The following is a 21,454-nucleotide window of genomic DNA, read 5'->3' on the forward strand; positions in this document are numbered from 1 at the left end:
TGACCAAATATTGTTGATTATTTATAATACTTTAAAGAATTTATAAGTTTTTGTTCATGTTTAAATATTCTGTAATTTGTAATGTCAATTCATATGAGAAAATGTGCTCTATACACTTCTATATTGATTTCACTTTTATTAATAAAAAATAATGTCATAGATATATTTGTTTTTTTCATATTCGTTAGTATAACATGACGTTAATACTTACCTCAGAGCTGTTAATTCTAGCCCCAAACACGGGGTAAGATTTAACATACGACTTATTTAAGAAAAAAAAATCTATTTAGGGCATCGTTTATTTTATGTTTGATTTAAGTTAAAATTATGATACCTGAATAGTTACAGCACATGTGACCTAAAGATCAGGTCTAAACGTTGGAAAATTTCGGAGGTACAATGAAAAATGCATATTTTGTTAATTGTGGCCCCGGTCTCCCCTACACTACATCTCATGTTATAGTTTAGTTACAATATATTGTAACTAAACTGCAAAATATAAACATTAGTATTGCAATGTACTAAAGAAATAATAAACTAATTTAAATAAGGTAACTCAGTAAAATATATGTCTTAAATAAAAAAAATTACTGACATGATTAAACCAATTTCACACTATTAGGGACGTAATCAAATATTTGTTTTAATAAAAAAATAATCATGTATTATCAATACTATTAGGCAATGATGGCGAAGAAATAAGAGAGAAATAAATTATTTACATATATGCATGAAGAAAAAAACACGTTTCAGAATAGACATGGATATCTTATATATACCCATCCCACTTCTGAAAATGTCCGCTTAATCAGAGTGGATGACGAGATGCTAAAAAGAAAACAATACTTACAGATTACAATCAGTTTCTTATATTTTGAAAACAATTAAAAATGTATTTTCCCATAAACGTTTATTCGCAACGTTGATTAAGAAATTAATGCCGCCCAGATCATTCTACTCCCTCACTTTCAACATTCTATGTCACTTTTATAATTATCAAAATAGTTACTTTTAATTTTGCATTTTATTTTTAAATTCAATTATATAAGTTGTTATAGAATATGATAGGTAATTAAATTAGAATAATAATATAGTAAACGTTAATAACCGTTGGTGACAATACAGTAATAATTAATAACCGTTACTCATTTTTATTATTGTCAAATATATTGACTAAGTGGTATCTAGGTATTTTATGAGTATTTTTTAAATGTGATAAGTGATATCAGTTGAATAACTGATATCACATATCACATTTAAAAAATCGATAATAAAAACTAAATTTGTTTCGTGATATGTTTTTATGATAGTAAAACATACTTAATCACCAAGGTAAAGTGGGCGTCAGACTTCAAATATAAAAATTGATTACAGGTGCGAAGGAAGAAAATATACAGTTTTATAAGTTCTAAGAAATATTTTTTTGTATTAATTTACTCTTGTATATAAAATTCTCGTGTCACAATGTTAGTTACCATACTCCTCCCAAACGGCTTGATCGATTTTTATGAAATTTATATGCATATTCAGTAGGTCTAAGAATCGGTTACTATCTATTTTTCATGCCCCTAAATGGTAAGGGATATCCACCCCTAATTATATATTTTTTATTTTTTCCACATAATATTTTATTTTAATTTTATTATTATTTAGGATTGAAAAATACATACAACCCTTTATTTATTTATACGGCAAATCAACGTTTGCCGGGACAGCTAGTAATATATAAATTGGTATGTTACTGGAATTACGTACTGATTGGTTAATATCGTGTTTAATGATTGATGAGAAGACTTACACAAAGAGCAAAATGACAACTAATAATTACTAATTATTTATAAAAAGAATATGTTATTATAAAAGATACTTTTCAATAAAGGAAAATTACAGTATGTATATTTATAGTATGAGTCTACCTACTCGCCTGTGAGCGTCGTCGAGTAGAGTTATAACATCTCATTGGACTTTTTGTTACACATTCGTATGCTGATATGGGGTCTGTAATAAAAATAAATGGGATCTTGCCTGATCTAAATATTAGGAAACAAATTCAAGCAAAGCAAATAGATCTTTTTACGCATAAACTATGCTAAAAACGTTTTGTTTCGCTATTTCTCCAAACGGGATTCTTATCTGAACATTCTACAGCGTGATGTTGCTAAGGCCGATATATTATACATAGAAATTTAAGTTCATGTTTCTACAAATAGGTTTGTAAGAAACAAGATTATTTTATTAATAAATACATAAGTGCAATTCCCGATATTTTTATTAATTCATATAATGAAGGCGACTAAGACTAGGTTAATAAATTAAATATAAAACTATGCAATTTTATCGCTTTTGATCTATATTTTATTTTTCGAGCCTGACTAATAATGTCTTTATAATACCCACTTAATTTAAAGTAAGTCGACTTATTATATTATACACGACTCAATGAATAATAAGGTAGATCAAAGACAACAATAAGAACAGTGTATTGTCGCAAATATTTTTACTAAGACAAAAATATAACATATAAAAAAATATAAAACTTCCATTTTCCAATAACTATTTATACAAATTCAAAGATATTCTTAAAGATACATTGTAGATTGATGTGGAGCCCAAATGCCATCAGAACTCATATTGTATCTCATCAAATTATTTGAATTTGTCATAGTATTAAATAGTAGTTAATACAAAAAAATATTAGAAATATTTCGTTTTCTGTAAATTGACCTGTAATAACAGCTGTTGTCACAGCAGTAATATTATGCTTTGATAACGACTACAGGAATCAATAACAGTTTATTGATTCCTGTAGTCGTTACTCGTCGTCTTGGTGCCAATATAAAGATCTTTTTATATGTAGTAAAATGTTATTTTTTTTTAATAATTTAATGCTACTTAGAACTAAGTCCCACCCCGGGGGTGACTAGAGAGTACTGTCAGACTCCTACTCACTAAAAACTCCAAGATGTCCCTCATCCAACGTCATATGCCAAAGTCGCGGGATCACTGTGTCAGTCCACTGTGACTTCGACAGCGATGGTCCACTCTAGCAGCGGGTCCCATCTCTGCCGATCCTCTATCAAGAATAAATTTTGCACTAACCAATGCCTTACTAGGGAATACAGGTAATTTATATAATAAAATAGCACCTTATAATGTTTGTTCAATCGATGAGTGGTATAAACTTAAACTGACCTGAGCGCAGAATAAGCATATACGGTATCTTTTCTTTTGTAATTGTATTAATTGGGATTGTGAGCGTCGTGATCTTGTGTGGTTTGCGAGAAATTGTAGCATTGAGAGTAGCATGAGAATTAGTAGCAAACCACACTTTGCTACTAATTCTCCTGTGAAGGAAAAACCGATATCAAACCAAAAATTAAACCGGGCGAAGACGGTAGGCTCGCCCGTTGCGGATTGTGGATTCAAATTATACCGAGCGAAATGTGGGCTGATCAATTGTTGCATTCATCACAGCATCTACAGTTGACAATATCTCTAATTACCTCATTTAGGATGACAGTCGTGACGACGTGTCAATTGCAACAGCTGAACGCCAACGCAGGTGTGATGGATGACTGTATTAGCTTAGTTTAAATGATACACGTTCCTAGGCGAGATAAATTGTGTATATTCAGCTACTAGACAAAATGTAGTATCAAGAAGATATTAGAGAGAAATCGGTGTAGAGAAACATAACGTCAAAATATAAAAGCTACCAAATAGGTTGACTTCGACAACAGTCTGGCTACGGTTTTAGATACAATAACATACACAATACAATTGCACTGTGATGTTGAAGCTCAATTACATTCAAACAACACTTAGTCATCAAGGAGTGTCATTTTTGAAGATAAAACATACACAATAGATTAGGTGCTTGACCATTATTTTATCAACCTATAACAACTTTAGAGCGATAACAATGTTATACTTTTGTACAATTTATCCTATTATTTGCACTGTCATTCATACTTATGTTATTACCAGAAATTACTTTTTTATTACGTATTTTTTAACAGTTTAATCGCCCTGATAATACGTGGTATACACGTACACCCCCGAAGCCTCACATTTGTAACTACATATTAATATCAAAATCCTTTTATATTCTTTCTTCTAAATATCTCATTATTTTGACCTACAAGGCTACACAATGAAACTACTTAGTTTATAGCCATCAGTATTCTATAACCACTGCATTTGAAAGGCAGGTTAAATTTCATAGAAAGATCTTAAATAGTGAATTCTTACATCCAGTTTTATATCAAGTAACTAACATAACTACATAGGATGTATTTTTATTCTAAGCAAAATTCTTACCCATAAATATATATATATATACTTTCTATTCTAAACTAGTTAACTATAACATCATAAGAGTATAGACAAGGGCAAAAGATAAAAAAAAACATTGACGCAGGAGGAAAACCTATAACAAATATTATTATCATAGTAGATATCTCACGTTTTAATGCAGAGCGATATTTATCTACTATATCTAATAGTAATATGAGTCATCGAGGACGTGCCACATTGTGGTCCATTTTGATAAAGAATCACCATCTTCATTATTTACTTGTGTTTACTTAATACCTGGTTAAATTCTTTCTTTAAAAAAAATTTAATAAATGAATTAATTAATTTCGAACTCGTTGATCTGGTGGTTTAGTACATAGCTTCCGATGGTCGCAGATTGAATTCCTCTCAGGGTACAAGCATTTGTATTCATGAGCATGGTTGTTTGTATCGGTCTGGGTGTTTTCTACGTATATTATGTATGCATTTACAAAAAAAATAATGTAAATATTTATACTAGATGTGTAGTACCCAGAAGACAAGCTGTGTGAATCATTATGCATTATTATTGTTATGTTATATCCGATTAATAGACAAGCCAGTTAAAATAGCCTAACTTTAGCAGTCCTGTTGTCACACATACACACACATTTTACTCCTTTTAAGGATTATTTAAACCTATATATACATAGGTATTATTTTTAAACCTAGCCTGCTTTCGGCTGGAGAGGACCACAAAATCCGCTCCTCCAAAGTTGCCGGTCCCAAGCCCGGATAAATAGCGAGGGTCTTTGTATACAGTATATGTATGTATATTATAAAATAACTTACAAGTAGTGTCATATTTATATTAATATATCCTTCTTCTCTTTCAAACTATCATATTTATTTCAATCAGCTGCACCTAGTAGGTGAGTCTGCAGCACATATGTATATATATTGTATCAATAGTGTATTTATAAATAAAATGTGCCTGGGCAAGCACCAGAACTAATTATAGCCTACCTATATATATTTACCTATATACTATTAAATTTAAATAGCTTCCTGCACCTACCTGCGCTAAGGCCTGCGCAGTTGAGCGCCGTAAGCGGGGAAGACGGGATCCTGGGAGGTTGAGTCAATCGGAGGTCGGAGCAGTTACTTCCGGGCGACAACACGCCTCCTTTGGCCCATATTTCTGGCGAAACGGTCGCCTGAGCAGCCAGCCACTGCTCGGGAAATGGTCCAGTGCTTTACCGTCACAGGAGCACGGCGAGGAGTGGGAAGGTCTCTTCGGAGAAGGTAGTCGGCCATGCTGACGGGGTAAGGCACTGTGGAAGTTCTCTAGCCGCAGTTGTCCGAACTCCCGATGTCGCGCAAAGACGCCACCTTTCTGCTCCTAGATCCACTCGAGAAGATCCTGGTGCCATTGCGGCATCCCCATTTGCGGGCTCCGAGGAGGGTGGGACATCGAGTGGACGACTTTTAAATATTCTCACAATATGGACATCATCGATGACATTGAGAAACTGCTTGAAGGAAGTACCTTGGACGAAAATGAACGCCAAGAACTTTCATCCGATGACGGAAACTGTTTGGAGATGGTTGTTGAGCCTACAGGGACGGATGACCTAGGTCTAACGCCCAAAAAGGACTCAAAGCCAAAACCAAAACGAAGGAGGTTAACAGGAGCAGCGCGGAAACGCCTAAAACTGTTAATAGCCGCCAACATCAAGGCTGATGAAGCCTTAGAACTCTGCCGGAAGCCAATGCGAGACCAGCCCTCAGAGGTAAGATCCATCAAGCGCCCACGGTCAGAGGAGGTGTCCCCAAAGGAGCATACGCACAAAGCGCCTCGCGTGGCGCAGCCGACGCCCACCGGGAAAGGTACCCAGGCAGCGGAGACTGCAAAGTCACCAGCGCCTACTGTACCTCAGACACCTAGAGTCACATACCAGGCACTTGCGACACCAGGTGGCTCTTCAAGCCCAATGGTGTTTGCACCAACAAGTGTCACTAGTAGCTCAACTAAGCGCTCTACGAATACGGCCCACCAGTTGCGAACGCCTGCACCCAAGCAGCGCGTAACGACTACAGGGACGAACGTAAACGCAAAGGAGGAAACTGCAACCTATAAGGACGCTCTCAAATCGTTCCGAGTGGGGATCCGACACACGGCCCCAATGACGGACGAAATGATGAGCATGGTGCGCTCCTCAGTTCTCCGGGAAGTTGGCAAGATCACGGAAGCTGGGAAGGGCCCTCGATTTGTAGGTTGCAGTTTCAAACCTGGTTGGCTGCTAATCACCTGCCAGAATGAGCCGACCAAAATATGGCTGGAGAGCATAACGCCCTCCCTAAAACCCTGGGCCGACGCAGAACTCTCTGTGTTGGACGAGAGAGCGATGCCCAAACCAGCCATTGGAACGGCCTTCATCCCCAGTTCGGAGACAAGGTCGGTCGATGAGGCACTCAGAATGCTGAAGTCCCAAAATGACTGCCTAAATTCCGAACTGTGGAAAATACTCAACCGTAAGGCTGAAGAGAACGGTACAGTCCTGACCGTATCTCTGGACGAGCCTTCGGTTGACTTCCTCAAAACACAGGACTATAAAGTCAACCTTGGCTTTAAAAAGGTCCTGTTCCGGGTCAAGGGGATCTCCACGCCTACACAGCAGCCTACTTCGGACGGTAATGGAAGATCTGCCACAGAAATACCCACACCATCCGAAGCGGCGAAGGGCGTAGACACCAACGCCAAACCCGCCAGAGGCAGCTTTCCCCAGCCAAAGGGGACCTCGCAGACGAGGATCCCCAGTTTCAAGACGGGACGGAAAGATCGCGGCAGGAGCGCCACAGCTTCCAATCGCAACCCAAAGGGACGCCCACGTCCCACAGGGAAGGCGAAAGGAAGCTGCTAACACGCCCACACGCAAGAAATGTATCAGAGCCAACATTGTCCAGGTCAACTTACATCATGCTATGGCAGCAACAGCGGTCATAGAAAACCTCTTCCGCAAAAACGACCTGGACCTTGCTCTGATACAAGAGCCATGGCTCAACAAAGCCACGCCTTTAGGCCTCAATGCCTCAGGTAATATTCTTTTTAATACCACTGGCACTAAACCTAGAGCATGCATTCTTTTTAATAAGAAACTAGATTTTCTGACTGTTCCAGAACTATGTACAGATGACCTAGTGACAGCCTTCGTCAATTTCCCTGGATGCACAGGGTCAAAAGTACTGGTCTGCTCTGCATACCTACCTGGACATGATGAAAACAACAAAATCATCAAAGACCCGACAACCGGCCTACAGCCTGTGGTGGAATACGCCCGTAAGCACAAGGCCGAACTCCTCGTGGGCTGCGATGCAAACGCCCATCACACAAACTGGGGAAGCTCTGACATCAACACCAGAGGTAAGTCACTTGATGATTTTATACTAACCAACTGTCTTCAAATCCTAAATACAGGGTGCACACCGACGTTCGTCACTGCCACAAGACAAGAGGTACTAGATATAACACTCGCGACCGACAAACTGGCCGAATATATCACTCATTGGCATGTCAGCAATGAGAACTCCATGTCTGATCACAAGCACATCAGATTCACAATTGAGGCTGCAACAGACTCAAACCCCATACTCTACAGAAACCCAAAGGCTACAGATTGGCCTAAATACAGAGACAGTCTTACAAGCCTAATTGCGGACCTTCCGAAGAGTATCAAATCTCCTCTAGAACTAGAACTCGCTGTGGACATACTTCTAAGTGGCATAATAAGTGCCTACCAGAACAACTGTCCCATCAAAACCAAAACCGCCAAATGTAAAACACCCTGGTGGAATAAGAGTCTAGAAAAGCTGAGGAAGAAAACTCGCAAATTATCCAACAGGGCTAAAAAGGGACCTTTCGAATGGGCCCAATATAGTAAAGCCCAAACGGAATACTACTGCGAAATTAGGAAAGCCAAAAGAGCATCATGGCGTGCTTTCTGCGAGGAGATAACTCAGACTCCCCAAGGATCCAGATTACACAAAATGCTTGCCAAGGCGCCAAATAACCAAATTGGACTTATGAAAAGGCCCAATGGTACCTATACGACATCAGAGGAAGAAACTCTACAGCTGCTATCTACAACCCACTTCCCTGGTTCGGTTCATATCTCAAGAGATAAGGAGAATCCTCCAAGCTCACATCTACAAAAGCCCAACCATGAGGCGTGGAACAGAGCTGCGAGGATTTTTCGACCAAAACAAATTATATGGGCTATAAAATCTTTCAAGCCATATAAATCATCGGGAGAAGATGGAATTTTCCCGGCCCTGTTACAACAAGGGCTTGACATCCTATCTCCCTATCTGGTAAGAATATTTAGAGCCAGCTTTGCCTGGGGTTTTATACCAGAACCATTAACGAAGGTCAAAGTTACCTACGTACCGAAAACCGGTCGAAGAGACTACTCGCAGCCAAAGTCTCACAGACCTATAAGCCTAACCTCTTTCATAATAAAAACCATGGAAAAGGTTCTGGACCAACACATTAGAGCTACAATCCTCGAAAATGCTCCCCTGCACAGGAATCAACATGCCTACCGCAAGGGACATTCCACAGAGACCGCCTTGCTCGAACTCACCGACAAGGTCGAGAAGGCCTTTGAGGACAAACAAATAGCTCTATGTGCATTTCTCGATATTGAGGGTGCTTTTGATAACACGCCCATAGAGACCATCTCACAGGGACTCATCCGCAAGAAAGTGGATGAAACCACCACTCAATGGATCAAAGCAATGCTCTCAAATCGAACCATTAAAACTACTCTTCACAATAGTACGTTAGAAATCCGACCTACCAAAGGATGCCCTCAAGGAGGCGTTTTATCGCCACTGCTGTGGCTACTAACGGTAGACCAGCTCTTAGATGTTATGACCAAAAACCAATTTGAGGTACAAGGCTACGCAGACGATTTAGTAGTCATGGTCAGAGGGTTCTGTGCAACAACAATATCAGACCGCATCCAAAGAGCACTAAACATCATAGTTAAATGGTGTAAGGAAAATGAATTATCAGTAAATCCTGATAAAACAGTAATTGTTCCGTTTACAAAAAGGAAGAAACTTGACAAACTTGTCATGCCTAAAGTAAATGGAAGAATATTAGAGTGCTCCAAAGAAGTCAAGTACCTGGGCGTAACCTTCGACCAAAAACTGACATGGAACACACACATAGACAACATAACTCAAAAGGCGAAAACATCCCTAGGTATAAGCCGACGGGTAGCGGGGCCCAGATGGGGAATCAACCCCAAAATTGCCCTATGGCTTTACACAGCAGTGGTGAGACCGCTTACCACCTATGCCTGCGCTATCTGGTGGAGGAAAACCCTCCAATCCACAGCCGCCACCAAGCTAAACAGCCTACAGAGAATTGCTTGTCTGATTATTACAGGAGCCATGAGCACCACGCCGGGAGCAGCTCTAGACGCATTATTGGACTTGACGCCCCTTCCTTTATTCATACAGGAAAAGGCGAAAGCCAATATGCTCAGAATAAGTTCCCAAAGGAGGATATCTTGGCATTCCCTGGCCATAAAAACTATACAAGACTCGATTATGAGTGATCCTATTCTGGGAATGCCTGAAGACAACATGGCACCAGAGTGTAACTTTGTACAATATTACAAAATCGAAATATCTGGAAGAGACGAATGGCAAAATAACCATACACCGTCTCACTCAGAGCATGACCTAGTCTGGTTTACAGACGGGTCCAAAATAGGAGATGATGTAGGATGTGGAATATGTGGTGTAAAACCCAAAATCTGCAACTATATAGGCTTAGGAAAATACGCCTCAATCTTTCAGGCAGAGACTTACGCCTTAATTAGATGTCTGGAAGTAATCCTAAGCCTCAACTACATCAATCAGAACATATACATTTATTCGGACAGTCAAGCTGCTCTACTAGCACTTAACTCGTACGAAATCCGTTCTAAACTTATTAGAAACTGTATCCTGCTACTAAATGAAGTAGGAAGCAGAAATAATATTATTCTGAGATGGGTCCCCGGGCATTCAAATATTGAAGGCAATGAGAATGCCGACCATCTGGCAAAGTTAGGGGCAAAAACCGTCCAACTGGGCCCCGAACCCTTCTGTGGTGTGCCTCGTTGCCTAAAACTGGGACATCTCAAATTAATAACCAAACGAGAAGCACTGAATCACTGGCAAGAAATGCCAGGATTAATACATTCAAAAGACCTTATATCGGGCTTCTCGACCAAATACTCCAATCGATTACTGCTATTGAGTAAAAACAACATATGCATGATGACTAGGGCCCTCACAGGACACTGCAAATTGAACAAGCATATGGCTAAGCTAGGCCTATGCACGACTAGTATCTGCAGATTCTGCCAAACTGAGAGGAAACGCCGCTTCACTATTATATGTTTTTATAATAACTTGTGTGATATAAGAAATTAATAACGATATGATTATTTTACAAACACAGGTACAATGTGTACTTATATCACACAAGTTCCACTTCATTTATTGTGGAGTATTTTGAAGTAACTAAAATAAAGGTTTGTAGTTTTTATGATAAATAGTACAAATTTTTACTATAAAAGAAAGAAAATATACTTAATAGAAATATTATACATGTATATACTTACTATTTCCAAAATCTGCATAAAATGAAATACTTACTATACCTTAGTATTTTATACTCATTTTATACTGTTATAACCATTTGCGTATATTTTTTTTCATTTTTGATCATAAATAGCACAGAATATGTGTATATTTAAATACTTCTCTAAAAACAGCTTTGTTTGCATGATTAAATATCTATATATTATTAGTGAATATGAGACACAGAAAATGTAAACTAAATTACATACATACATTTGGAATTGAAAATTATATTATTCTGTTAGATATATCATATCTAACAGAATAATATTTTTCTGTTTTGGATTCACCTATTTTTTATTTTATTTAATATAAGTAAAAGTTAATTAAACTGTTTTTTGTGTGTAGTGTGTGTCGTGTGTGTGTGTGTGTGTAGTCAACCTGTAAAAGAGTGCTGATAGAAATTACAAATTTTAGTCTCTGCTCTTATTTTGATTTGGTATTTTTTCTTTTATAAAATTATTATTTTATCATATTATATAATCTCTACTAACTTTATCAGGATTATGCTGAATAGATTGGTTTTTTTACGAAACAAAATATCTTATATTACGTGAGTATTCAATGTATTTAAGTATTGTATGAGTGTTTTTAATCGGTATCTATATTACATTGCTTTATACGTCAGTTTATTCAAAGAATGTGTGCGTCATGATGAATGAGACTTATTTCAATGAAATTAATTTATGAAATCTATATTGACTAATCAAAAAGTATTCATTTACCTACAAATGATATAATTTTTACTACACGTTCTAAATAATTGGTCAAATGGCTATAGGTAAATTAAAAACAACATAAATTACATATCAAAAATGTAATTTATTGATAACTTAGAAATAATATACATAATATCATGACTGAAACACTGAATGAAGAAATGAGAGGTTTTCTTGACTGGCAGGCTTAAAATATCACCGAGTATTTCAATCCAATCTAAGAGATGATTACACTTGCGCTGTCTCACAAGTTAATTTTAGTGCTTCCTTATCAGATACTCAGTTAAAAATATAATATAATAAATTTCACCAATACAATATATTTAAATAGGTAGTTAAATGTACTATGTATAAAAAGGATTTTTAGATTTTCAAAATAAGAAATTCTTGATAGACTTTATTTTTTTATATGAAGTGCGATAGTTATGATTTGTTAATTATATGCATTAATGCATATGTAAATAAGTATATTGGTTAAATATTAGGTTTATCACACGAGGCTGAAATTCAGTGCAATTTATCACCATACTGCCGATCGAATTCGGGTTAGCCGTAATAAATCTTCACAGCCTTGTTAATAAAAGCCGTTAAATTTAAATTATGAATTCCGAAACAGTCCAAACAAATAACCCTGCCGAATATTAGATTAATCTTTTAACTAATATATTTTGTTATAAAATATTTAACCTATTTATGCTATTAGTGGAAACGAAGTTTGACAAACATCATCAGTCACTGCTGAATAGAAGTTTACTTAATAGATCACCGGTAAGAATAAACCCAACCCTATATGGTTAATACAATAAGTTCGTACTTCTAAAGCATCCATTGAGTAAAATCTTTCAAGATCTTTACTTCGTGTAACATAAGGTCGATTTACATTGTGTTTAGGTACCTGCGCGTATCGGAAGACATCGATCAGTATCAAGAGTTGATGGATAGCTTGGAACAGGTAAGTATAATGTGTAGGTATATTTATATAAAAATCATTATTTTTTGGAAACGCTAGACATTTTCAATTCGATCAAATCATTAAATTATATGTAACTAATTTAATTCGATGTATTGTTTCTTTTTATAAAGAAGTATAATAAATGTATTAGCACTTGATTCCAACAATTTCTATATCATTTTATACGAATTATAACACTGTACTTAATTTAAATATATTGTTCGACAATCATTTACATGACGTTACTCGGCTGATGACTCGTTAACGAATCTGTCAGTTCAAGAGCGTGTCACAATCAAATAAACTTTGTTCACTGAGGGACTTTTCATAAATTATACACTTTTTAAATTAAATTATTATTATGATTTTAAATATGTGACATGTCTAGTATAGTGTAAATAAAAATATATAAGATCGTATAAAAATACTCAAAACCGTTGCGAAATGCAATGCAATTTTTATTTTTATTTATTATTTTTAGGTTTTTTTTTTTTTATCTCGTAGATACACCACCTATAATAATTAAACAATTTTATTGCACAATTTATTTCTTATGAAATCAATAAGAATTAGAAGTATTATATATTTAAAATTAAAAAAATAGAGACATAAATTAGATATAATAAACTTTTACATAGATTATTGATATAATAATAATAATAATCTTAGGACAAGTCAAGCTAGCTAAGCTTGTGTTATGGGTACTAGATAACTGATACATATATTTTTTTTTGTAAATATATATTACATACATATTATACATAGAAAACATCCAGACCGATACAAACAATCATACTCATGAATACAAATGTTTGTGCCGTGCGAGGAATCGAACCTGCGACCATCGGACGTAAAGCGGTGTGCTAGACCGCTAGACCACCAAGGTCGTCGATCACATTATAATACACTTTATGCGTAGATTAGAATCGAAAATGTAAATTACTATTGGACACAAAGGTACTCCTTTGTATCCAAGTACAAGTGTATTTTGATTTGATTTTCGGAAGAATGTTCATTTAAAGTTATTTAAGGATTTTCCATGAATAACGTCATCGAAACTTATTATTTATCGATCTAAATTATTTTTTTTTAGAAGTTATTCATTTGAGGAAAACTGCAGAGCAACAAAGAATAACAGGTTAAATATACGTTTTTATCTATTTATGTTTTAAACACCGGCGCACCTCAGTTCTATCAGTTGCTATTGAAGACTATAACAAACATAGATACGTACAAAACTACTTGTAATTAGAAGTATATATGGTTTTATCATCAGAGTAGGTTACTCCGTAATTGATCACATTTTCTTTATAGATATCAATATTATAAGTTTATAAATAATCGCGTTTCTTTCTTCTTCTTTTGTAAGGTGTTTTCGGTTGCAGTAAAAGGCAGTGAAATTACTTAGGACTATGTTATCATGGTCATCCATAGTGGTATTGTAAATACGGGATGGTTACCACTTATTATCAGGTAAATAATCAGCTCGTTTGTCATTACAAATACTCAAAAAAAGGTTAGTTTCTTTATCACGACTTCACGACTTCTGCAGTTTAGTCATGATTATTTCGCAAAATAATTTTTTTTCCATGTAATTTCACATTATTGTGTAAAGTTGTATCATGAGGATGAATTTTAATTAAAAATGCATATGAAGCCAAGAGATATAGTAACAGCTAATCCTTACTAATATAATATGCGAAAGTAACTCTGTCCGTCTGTTTGTCTCGCCACAACTACTGAACCGATTTAAATGAAATTTGGTACACAAATAGTGTAGACCCTGAAAAAGGACATAGGCTACTTTTTAAAGCGGAAAAGGGTTGTAAGGGTTGAAATTGGGAATGAAAGATTGTATGGAAGAATCGTCATTTTTGAAGCTAGAAGCTTGAAACTTATATGTAAGGTTGCTAATTAAATATAAATAAATATGATATACCTACAAAGTTTTTAAAATTTTTACCCTGAAGGAGGTTAAATAAATTAGGGGATAATTTTTTCTATGTAATTTCGTCATTGTTGAAGCTAGAAGGTTTAAACTTATTGTTGGGGCTGTTGATTAAATATAAATAAATATGACATTCTATGTTTGTAAAAATTTTAAATCTTTTAGGGGTAAAATGAAATAGGGGATAAAAGTTTTTATGTAAATTCGTCATTTTTAAAGCTAGAAACTTATTTTTGAGGCTGTTGATTAAATATAAATGACATTCTAAGTTTGTAAAAATATTACCCTTAGTGGGTTAAAATAAAATAGGGGATGAAAGTTTTTATAAAATTGCTAGAAATTGATTTTTGAGGCTGTTGATTAAATATTAATTATTATGACATTCAAAGTTTGTAAAAAATTACCCTTAAGGGGGTAAAATAAAAAGGTGAAACATTTATCAATGGCTTTTTGAGTCAGTTTATTAAACACCTTACTAATATTATAACTGTGAAAGTAACTCTGTCTGTCTGTCTCACTTATACGCCAAAACTACTGAAGAAACAGTGAAATTTAGTACAAAATTAGTCTAGATCCTGAGAAAGCACATAGGATAATTTTGAATGTGAAAAAAAAAAGGGTTGTAAGGGGGTTCATATGGTAGATGCAAGGTTGTACGTAAGAATCATTATTTTTATAGGTTCAAACTTAAATTTTAGGTTGGTGATTAAATATGATATTCAAAGTTTTTAAAATTACCCTTAAGAGGGTAAAATAAAATAGGGGATGGAAGTTTTTATATAAATTCATGATTTTTTTAAGCTAGAATGATGAAACTGTTATCATTGGCTTTTTTGGGTTTATTTATTAAATCCGTAACTAATATTATAACTCTCGATCTTGCTTATACGCCAAAACTACTGAACTACTTAAATGAAATTTTGAACACAGATAGTCTAGACCCTGAGAAAGGATATAGGATAGGATATGTACTTTTTGAAATGAAAAAATGGATTGTAAGGGATTTAAAGGAGAGTTAAATGTTGAAATTTTCTTTTTAGCCTAATAAATAAAGAAAAAGGTGGTTAGTGGTAGACTGTATGAAAGTGTCGTCATTTTCAAAGCTAGATGCTTGAAAATTATTTTTTAGGCTGTTGATTGATTTGTATGGAATTCTGTATCGTCATTTTTGAAGCTAAAACTATGAAATTTTTTTATTTGACTGTTATTGGGTTAGGTCATTAAAATTTTTTCATTGTTTGGTCAAGATCACTTCATTTTACGCGGACGAAGTCGCGGGTACAGATAGTTTTTAATATTTCGTTCAAACTATTTATTCAATTTTTCTACCAGAGAAGAATACTTGATCAAAAGAATATAAACTTGACCATTACGACATTCGTACAAAAATATAAAACTAATAGTATTTAAATGGCATTAAAGTCGTACAAACTGTTAAATAATGGAAAGCGAGACGCAGAAGCAGATGAATGGCATTTTTATAAATTTATAGTTCAACATATACAATTTGACCATTAGCATCCATTTGGTGCACTTAGGTTTGTAGCTTAACTGATAACAGAGATACGACAAATAATGCTCTTAGTGTAGTAAGCTGAACAGTAACGCTTTAGACCCGCTCCAGACGTGATAACGTTGGCCACCTATTATTTTGAGTAATATATAGCATTGACGAATACTATAAAAATAGTATGTACATTCCTATTTAAGTTTTGATGTAAAGGTTCTTGTCACAACACTAAGATATCTGTTGCAATATTTGTAACTTTAATATTTATATAAAATATTCAAGTTTATTATATTCATATATGATGTCAAAAGCATCATTCTAATAAAAAGAAAATTGAATAATTGTTATAGATTTGTAAAACGTGTTTTTATATTAACTACTATTACCATAAAACACGTTATGCTGATTTTCACTACTATTTTATCTATACAGAAAGAAATGTTACAATTAACAAAACTATAATGTAAACACTAATGTCTGCAAGTATGGTTATAGTAATCTTGCATTTTTATTTTAACTGTTTAACTTATATGAACTATTTAATTGATGTTATGCTAGTATTAAATGATCAATTGATAATTTCTGAAATATTTCACTATAAATATAACTAAACTATAAACGAGGAAAATTATGCCATTTATGAAGATAAAGTAAAAAAATTAAAAGAATGTCATTTGTTTGATAATGATAATGATTTGAAATTTTAATCATCGCGATTATGTTAAAACAAGTTGCTTTTTTCAGAAATTCATTAGTCTCAAAGGCACGTATTTTACTTTATGTATTTCCTTGTAATATTCTACATCTATTTGAATAGAATAGAATAGAAAATCATTTATTCAAAAAAGCTTACATTGCAGCACTGCCTTCACTTCAGTCATAACATTTTAAATTTTATTAAATATAATCTACAGGCGATCATTCGGAATGCTGTCTCATCACAAGAAGAACAAGCAAGAAACTTGTGTGTTGAGAGTGTCATAGTTTAATTTATTCCCGAACATTATTACAGATTTAAGTTTAAGTGTGTGAATAAAACCTTTGATTAGCACTAATTCAACTGTTAAATAATGGAAAACGGAGAAAAAAATATTGAATACATAATACAACTGGTTAAACAATTTAAGCAAAATGTGGGAAATCAGTCTGATAGTGATTAGAGCAGACCAGTCACTAAAGCAGCATCGTTCACGAGTGATGACGGATGAGCCAGCCATCACTGCGCTCGACCATATTTTGTATATTTGACCAATGTACCCGGCCCACCACGTGCCACAAGTCTGGACATTTTAGTGAGCGTCAAATTGCAAAAACACCAGACCAACGCCTTTTCATTTTAGCTACTTATATTGTAAGCCATCTGATGTTTATAGTATTCACATTTGATAATTTTCTGAATGCATGCGGCAAATATACTAAACTATAAACGAGGAAAATTATGCCATTTCTAAAAATAATTGAATCAAGAATGTCATTTGTTTGATAATGAAATTTTAATTGCATAACGTTGTCAGAAATTCTAATAAACTAATTATTTACTTACGAAACTTTTGAATCTCCTATAAATACTTCAAAACCTCAAACTTCAAAAAATTTGTTAAATCAATTCAGCCGTTTCTTGAATTCGTGAGAAAAGAATCGTCAAATGAGTTTTATAAGTAATTTTATATATAATCTGTCGTTACCAGCATTTGTATTGATAAGTGTCACATAGGCAAGAAATACTAACTACTTACTACCTATAAATAGGGTAATTAATGCTTCTCGTATTATAAGGAAACGAGTCGATTAATTTGCTAAGGAAATAAAGGTCTTTGTTACAGGAAATTAATTCCATTCTTACACAACACCGCTGTAGGTATTTATTCTAGTTACGCGCCTACAGAGAGAGTGAGGAAAATAGCCTGTTATTTCCGTCTTACCGCTAAAAAGATAGTGTGGGCCTAAAATTAATAGAGAGATATTTTTCAATCCTTTATCCTCGTACGTGTTTGGTATAGAAAAATAATAGCTTAACATATAATTCGGGTATAATCAGTACTTTATACTTAGTTCAGTATAGTAGATGTATATATACGGAATATATTTTTTTATATTATAATATGAAAGAAATATATCCGTATTTCTGCTGATATATGTTTTTATAATGTCAGTGTTTATCAAATTTTTCAATAATTACCTAAATATAAGGAAAATGAAGTTGCGACTATAAATTTCGATAGATAATTCGGTCCTACTGTGTTACGCTTGAAGGAAGGGTTCTCATGATAATTCGTTTAAGTATTTCGTAACTGTATGTGTTTTTTGTTTGTGAGTGATTGGAATAAAACAAATACAAAATTTTAAGTGAAGAGTACCATAAAACATGAATGAAAACAACGTCCAATTCGGTTATTCTGATAATATAAAATTGGCACACAAAAACATATAGATAAACATACAATAATTGTTTTGGGACGTATTCTGTAATAGATATTCTCATGTATATTTCATGTCGAGACAACTATATACAGATTATACTATAATATTGTGCTACACTCAATTCTTACATTTCTTACATTCATTTCAATACAGTAGTTACATAATTTAACAGTCTATTCAGCTGTGAATACACAGCGAATAGTTGTAATTAATCAGCTATGTTATTAAACTAATGTAATAGAGAGTACTCGATTTAATAAGCATTAGATCAAGATTATCACGATACGTCATTAAAAGTAGATGAATGCTATTTTTATTTTTATAGGCTTTTATTGAACCTGCTCGGTTACTGTATGGTGTTTTCTTGCAACCAGTGTTTTACTTTGTAAAAGGTCGTCCACTTATAGATAACTTAATTTACCTATTTCAACCGTCAAACAAGCTGATCAAAGTATTTTTAACTGCTGTTGAATTTATTTATATTAACTGTAACTAAATAAAATCTTACGATAGATAAATATAATATTATCATATTGAAACAGGTCTTAAGAGTAAAATTCTGTTATTTATTATATTTTTTGTAAATTAAATTAACACAAATTCTCCATTAATTCTGGAATTATTATTGTAATTTCTCTAAGGAAGAAACAGCCTTGATACTGTAAAATTTATTCTCAGCAGATCTATACAACTAATACCTACTGTATTAGGACATTCGACTAGCCATGGATAACACTAAGTTTATTGCTACAATTGTACTGGAGTTTAACTCTGTTGATTTGGAAATTATACTTTGTGCTTTCCATGTAGTTAATATCTCTATTCCTGTCATTGAATGATTTTCTTCTTATCTTCTCAGTGTACACTGCTATTAAAAACTGCCATTATACTCCTATATATCCTTACTACAATGACTAAAATTGAATAGTTTACCTACTATTTTTAGTGTCATATTCTCATTATTAGATAGTCTTAGATAAAGTTAGGTAAAGATTAAAAAATAATAAACAATACCACACAGATATCATTAGCGCGTGAAGGACGTTTAAACTTGTTGTCATGTATACGTAATTCGACTTTGATTTTATTATTAAAACGTAACTGATTAAGAGCGGTATTCAGCTGAAACATGTATGTTTGATAATAAGAAAGTAAATTAAGGAAAATAAAAACAACAATCAATACTATTTTTAAACAGATCTGAGAGGTTTATATTTTAATTAAAAAGCTTGATACAAAATGGCCTTTCTTTGCAAAATGCATACACATAATAATATACCTACATATAATATTGCTAAAATCGACAGAATAATCACAAAACCATAAAAAAAATTATTGTGGATAACCACATAAAATGTTTCTAAAAAAGAAAATTTTGCACAGTTTTAAACAAAAAGATTATACCTTCAAAATAAATGTATTCAAGGAATTGATGGAAAATTTCCGTGCTAAAATTGTTAGACAGACTCATGCAAAATTTATTTCGTTTTGCTAGGTAAAACCAATTTTGACAGTAATAATAATTTCGGCGCCAGTTGTATTACTACTTTACTGGATATTTAGTCTTATTATGTATTTTATTGTCAAAGTTGATTGTGAGGCCACACCCATAACTGCAATAAAGTCTAACTTATGAAGTTTATAATGGGTAAGTAAATCCACAGGTTAGCAACCATTATGCTAATTGTTCCCAACTGATGCGTAAAACGAGACACCACTATTATGTGACTTTCTTAAGAAATATGGTGTTTTATTTATGTAATGTTCAGTGTATAGTTTAGAAATTAATGTGTTTTTTATACGTTTAGCAAATAAAGTAACATAAAAAATATATTGTGATGCAAGTCGTTCATACTTTGTCCTGAGAACTAAATTGTTACGCATATTTGCAGACTTTTGCATCTAGTATATTATATTAGTAATAAGTATAATCTGGTTTTATAGTAAACTAGCTGCACTACTGCTGCTACCGTGCACATTTTATTTGGCGGTAAATATTTCTGACTATAACAAGTCTTCATTTTTCTGGTAAATGTATCCTATGACACTCAAAAATAACGTGGCTTTCTATATGCAAAATACTTTTCAATATTGGTCTAGTAGATCCAGAGAATAGAATAGAAAGTAAAGCGCCGTTGAGTTTCACTAAATACATTAGGTATACAAAAATTGCAAATTTTATTAATATAAATATGATTGAATTAATTATGATATAAATATGAGATAATTCATTTAATCTATATCCTATACATGCATATGTTTACTCCTTCATAATATAGACATAAAGCATATACCATTATAACATACTTAGCTATCAACATATCTACATATATGGCGGATGTTTAATAAAAACGTCACAAATTTGTGATATGTGCTAACAATGAACATTTGGGTTTGACAGCCTCTTAAAAAGCCACAATAGCTCTTTTATTAAGCAAAATATTCATGCTCATTTCATGTTTATGCGTACATTAAATTTATATCAACAATCAAAAACACAACTTGTTTCGCTCTTCCTTCGTAATATTTACACCATGGCTCTCTCTCTATTATGGTGATTATTTCAATTATCCTCTTTTTTTTACTCACAATTATTGAGTCATTATCATGCTACACAAGAATCAGTGAAAATGTAAAGAAAACATTTCATACATAATATATATTAGGTACTAAGAACTATCTTGACGTCTTTAATATTGAAATCTGAACAAATTGCTACGTTTTTTTAAATTTCTGTCTTTAAATTTCTAGGTGTACTTATTCAGGAAGATTCTAATAACATTTTATAAATTAATTTTATCTCTAATAGACTATTAGTATTAGATGCTATATACACTGAGAGTTAGATTTAAATATGTCTGTTTCGGATTGAGGTGCTGTTCAGGAATGTCCAAGTTACGTTTAACTCCATAATACGTAACTGAACG

The 21,454-nt window shown here is 33.5% G+C and overlaps 1 protein-coding gene across 1 annotated transcript; it reads left to right on the top strand.

Annotated features, from left to right (window-relative positions):
- Positions 1 to 7,260: 7,260 nt before the first annotated feature.
- LOC131850581 (uncharacterized) lies at positions 7,261 to 12,648 on the top strand (the record flags this gene model as incomplete). The annotated part of the gene is made up of 4 exons (XM_059200865.1): positions 7,261 to 7,372; positions 7,457 to 7,699; positions 7,754 to 8,504; positions 12,588 to 12,648. Coding segments are annotated over exons 1-4 (1,167 nt in total), but the record flags the coding sequence as incomplete, so codon positions are not given.
- Between the last annotated feature and the right edge of the window lie 8,806 nt (positions 12,649 to 21,454).

Source organism: Achroia grisella, unplaced genomic scaffold (assembly GCF_030625045.1).
Source record: "Achroia grisella isolate CSIRO2021 unplaced genomic scaffold, CSIRO_AGI_Agris_v1 utg770, whole genome shotgun sequence".
Taxonomy (NCBI): domain Eukaryota; kingdom Metazoa; phylum Arthropoda; class Insecta; order Lepidoptera; family Pyralidae; genus Achroia; species Achroia grisella.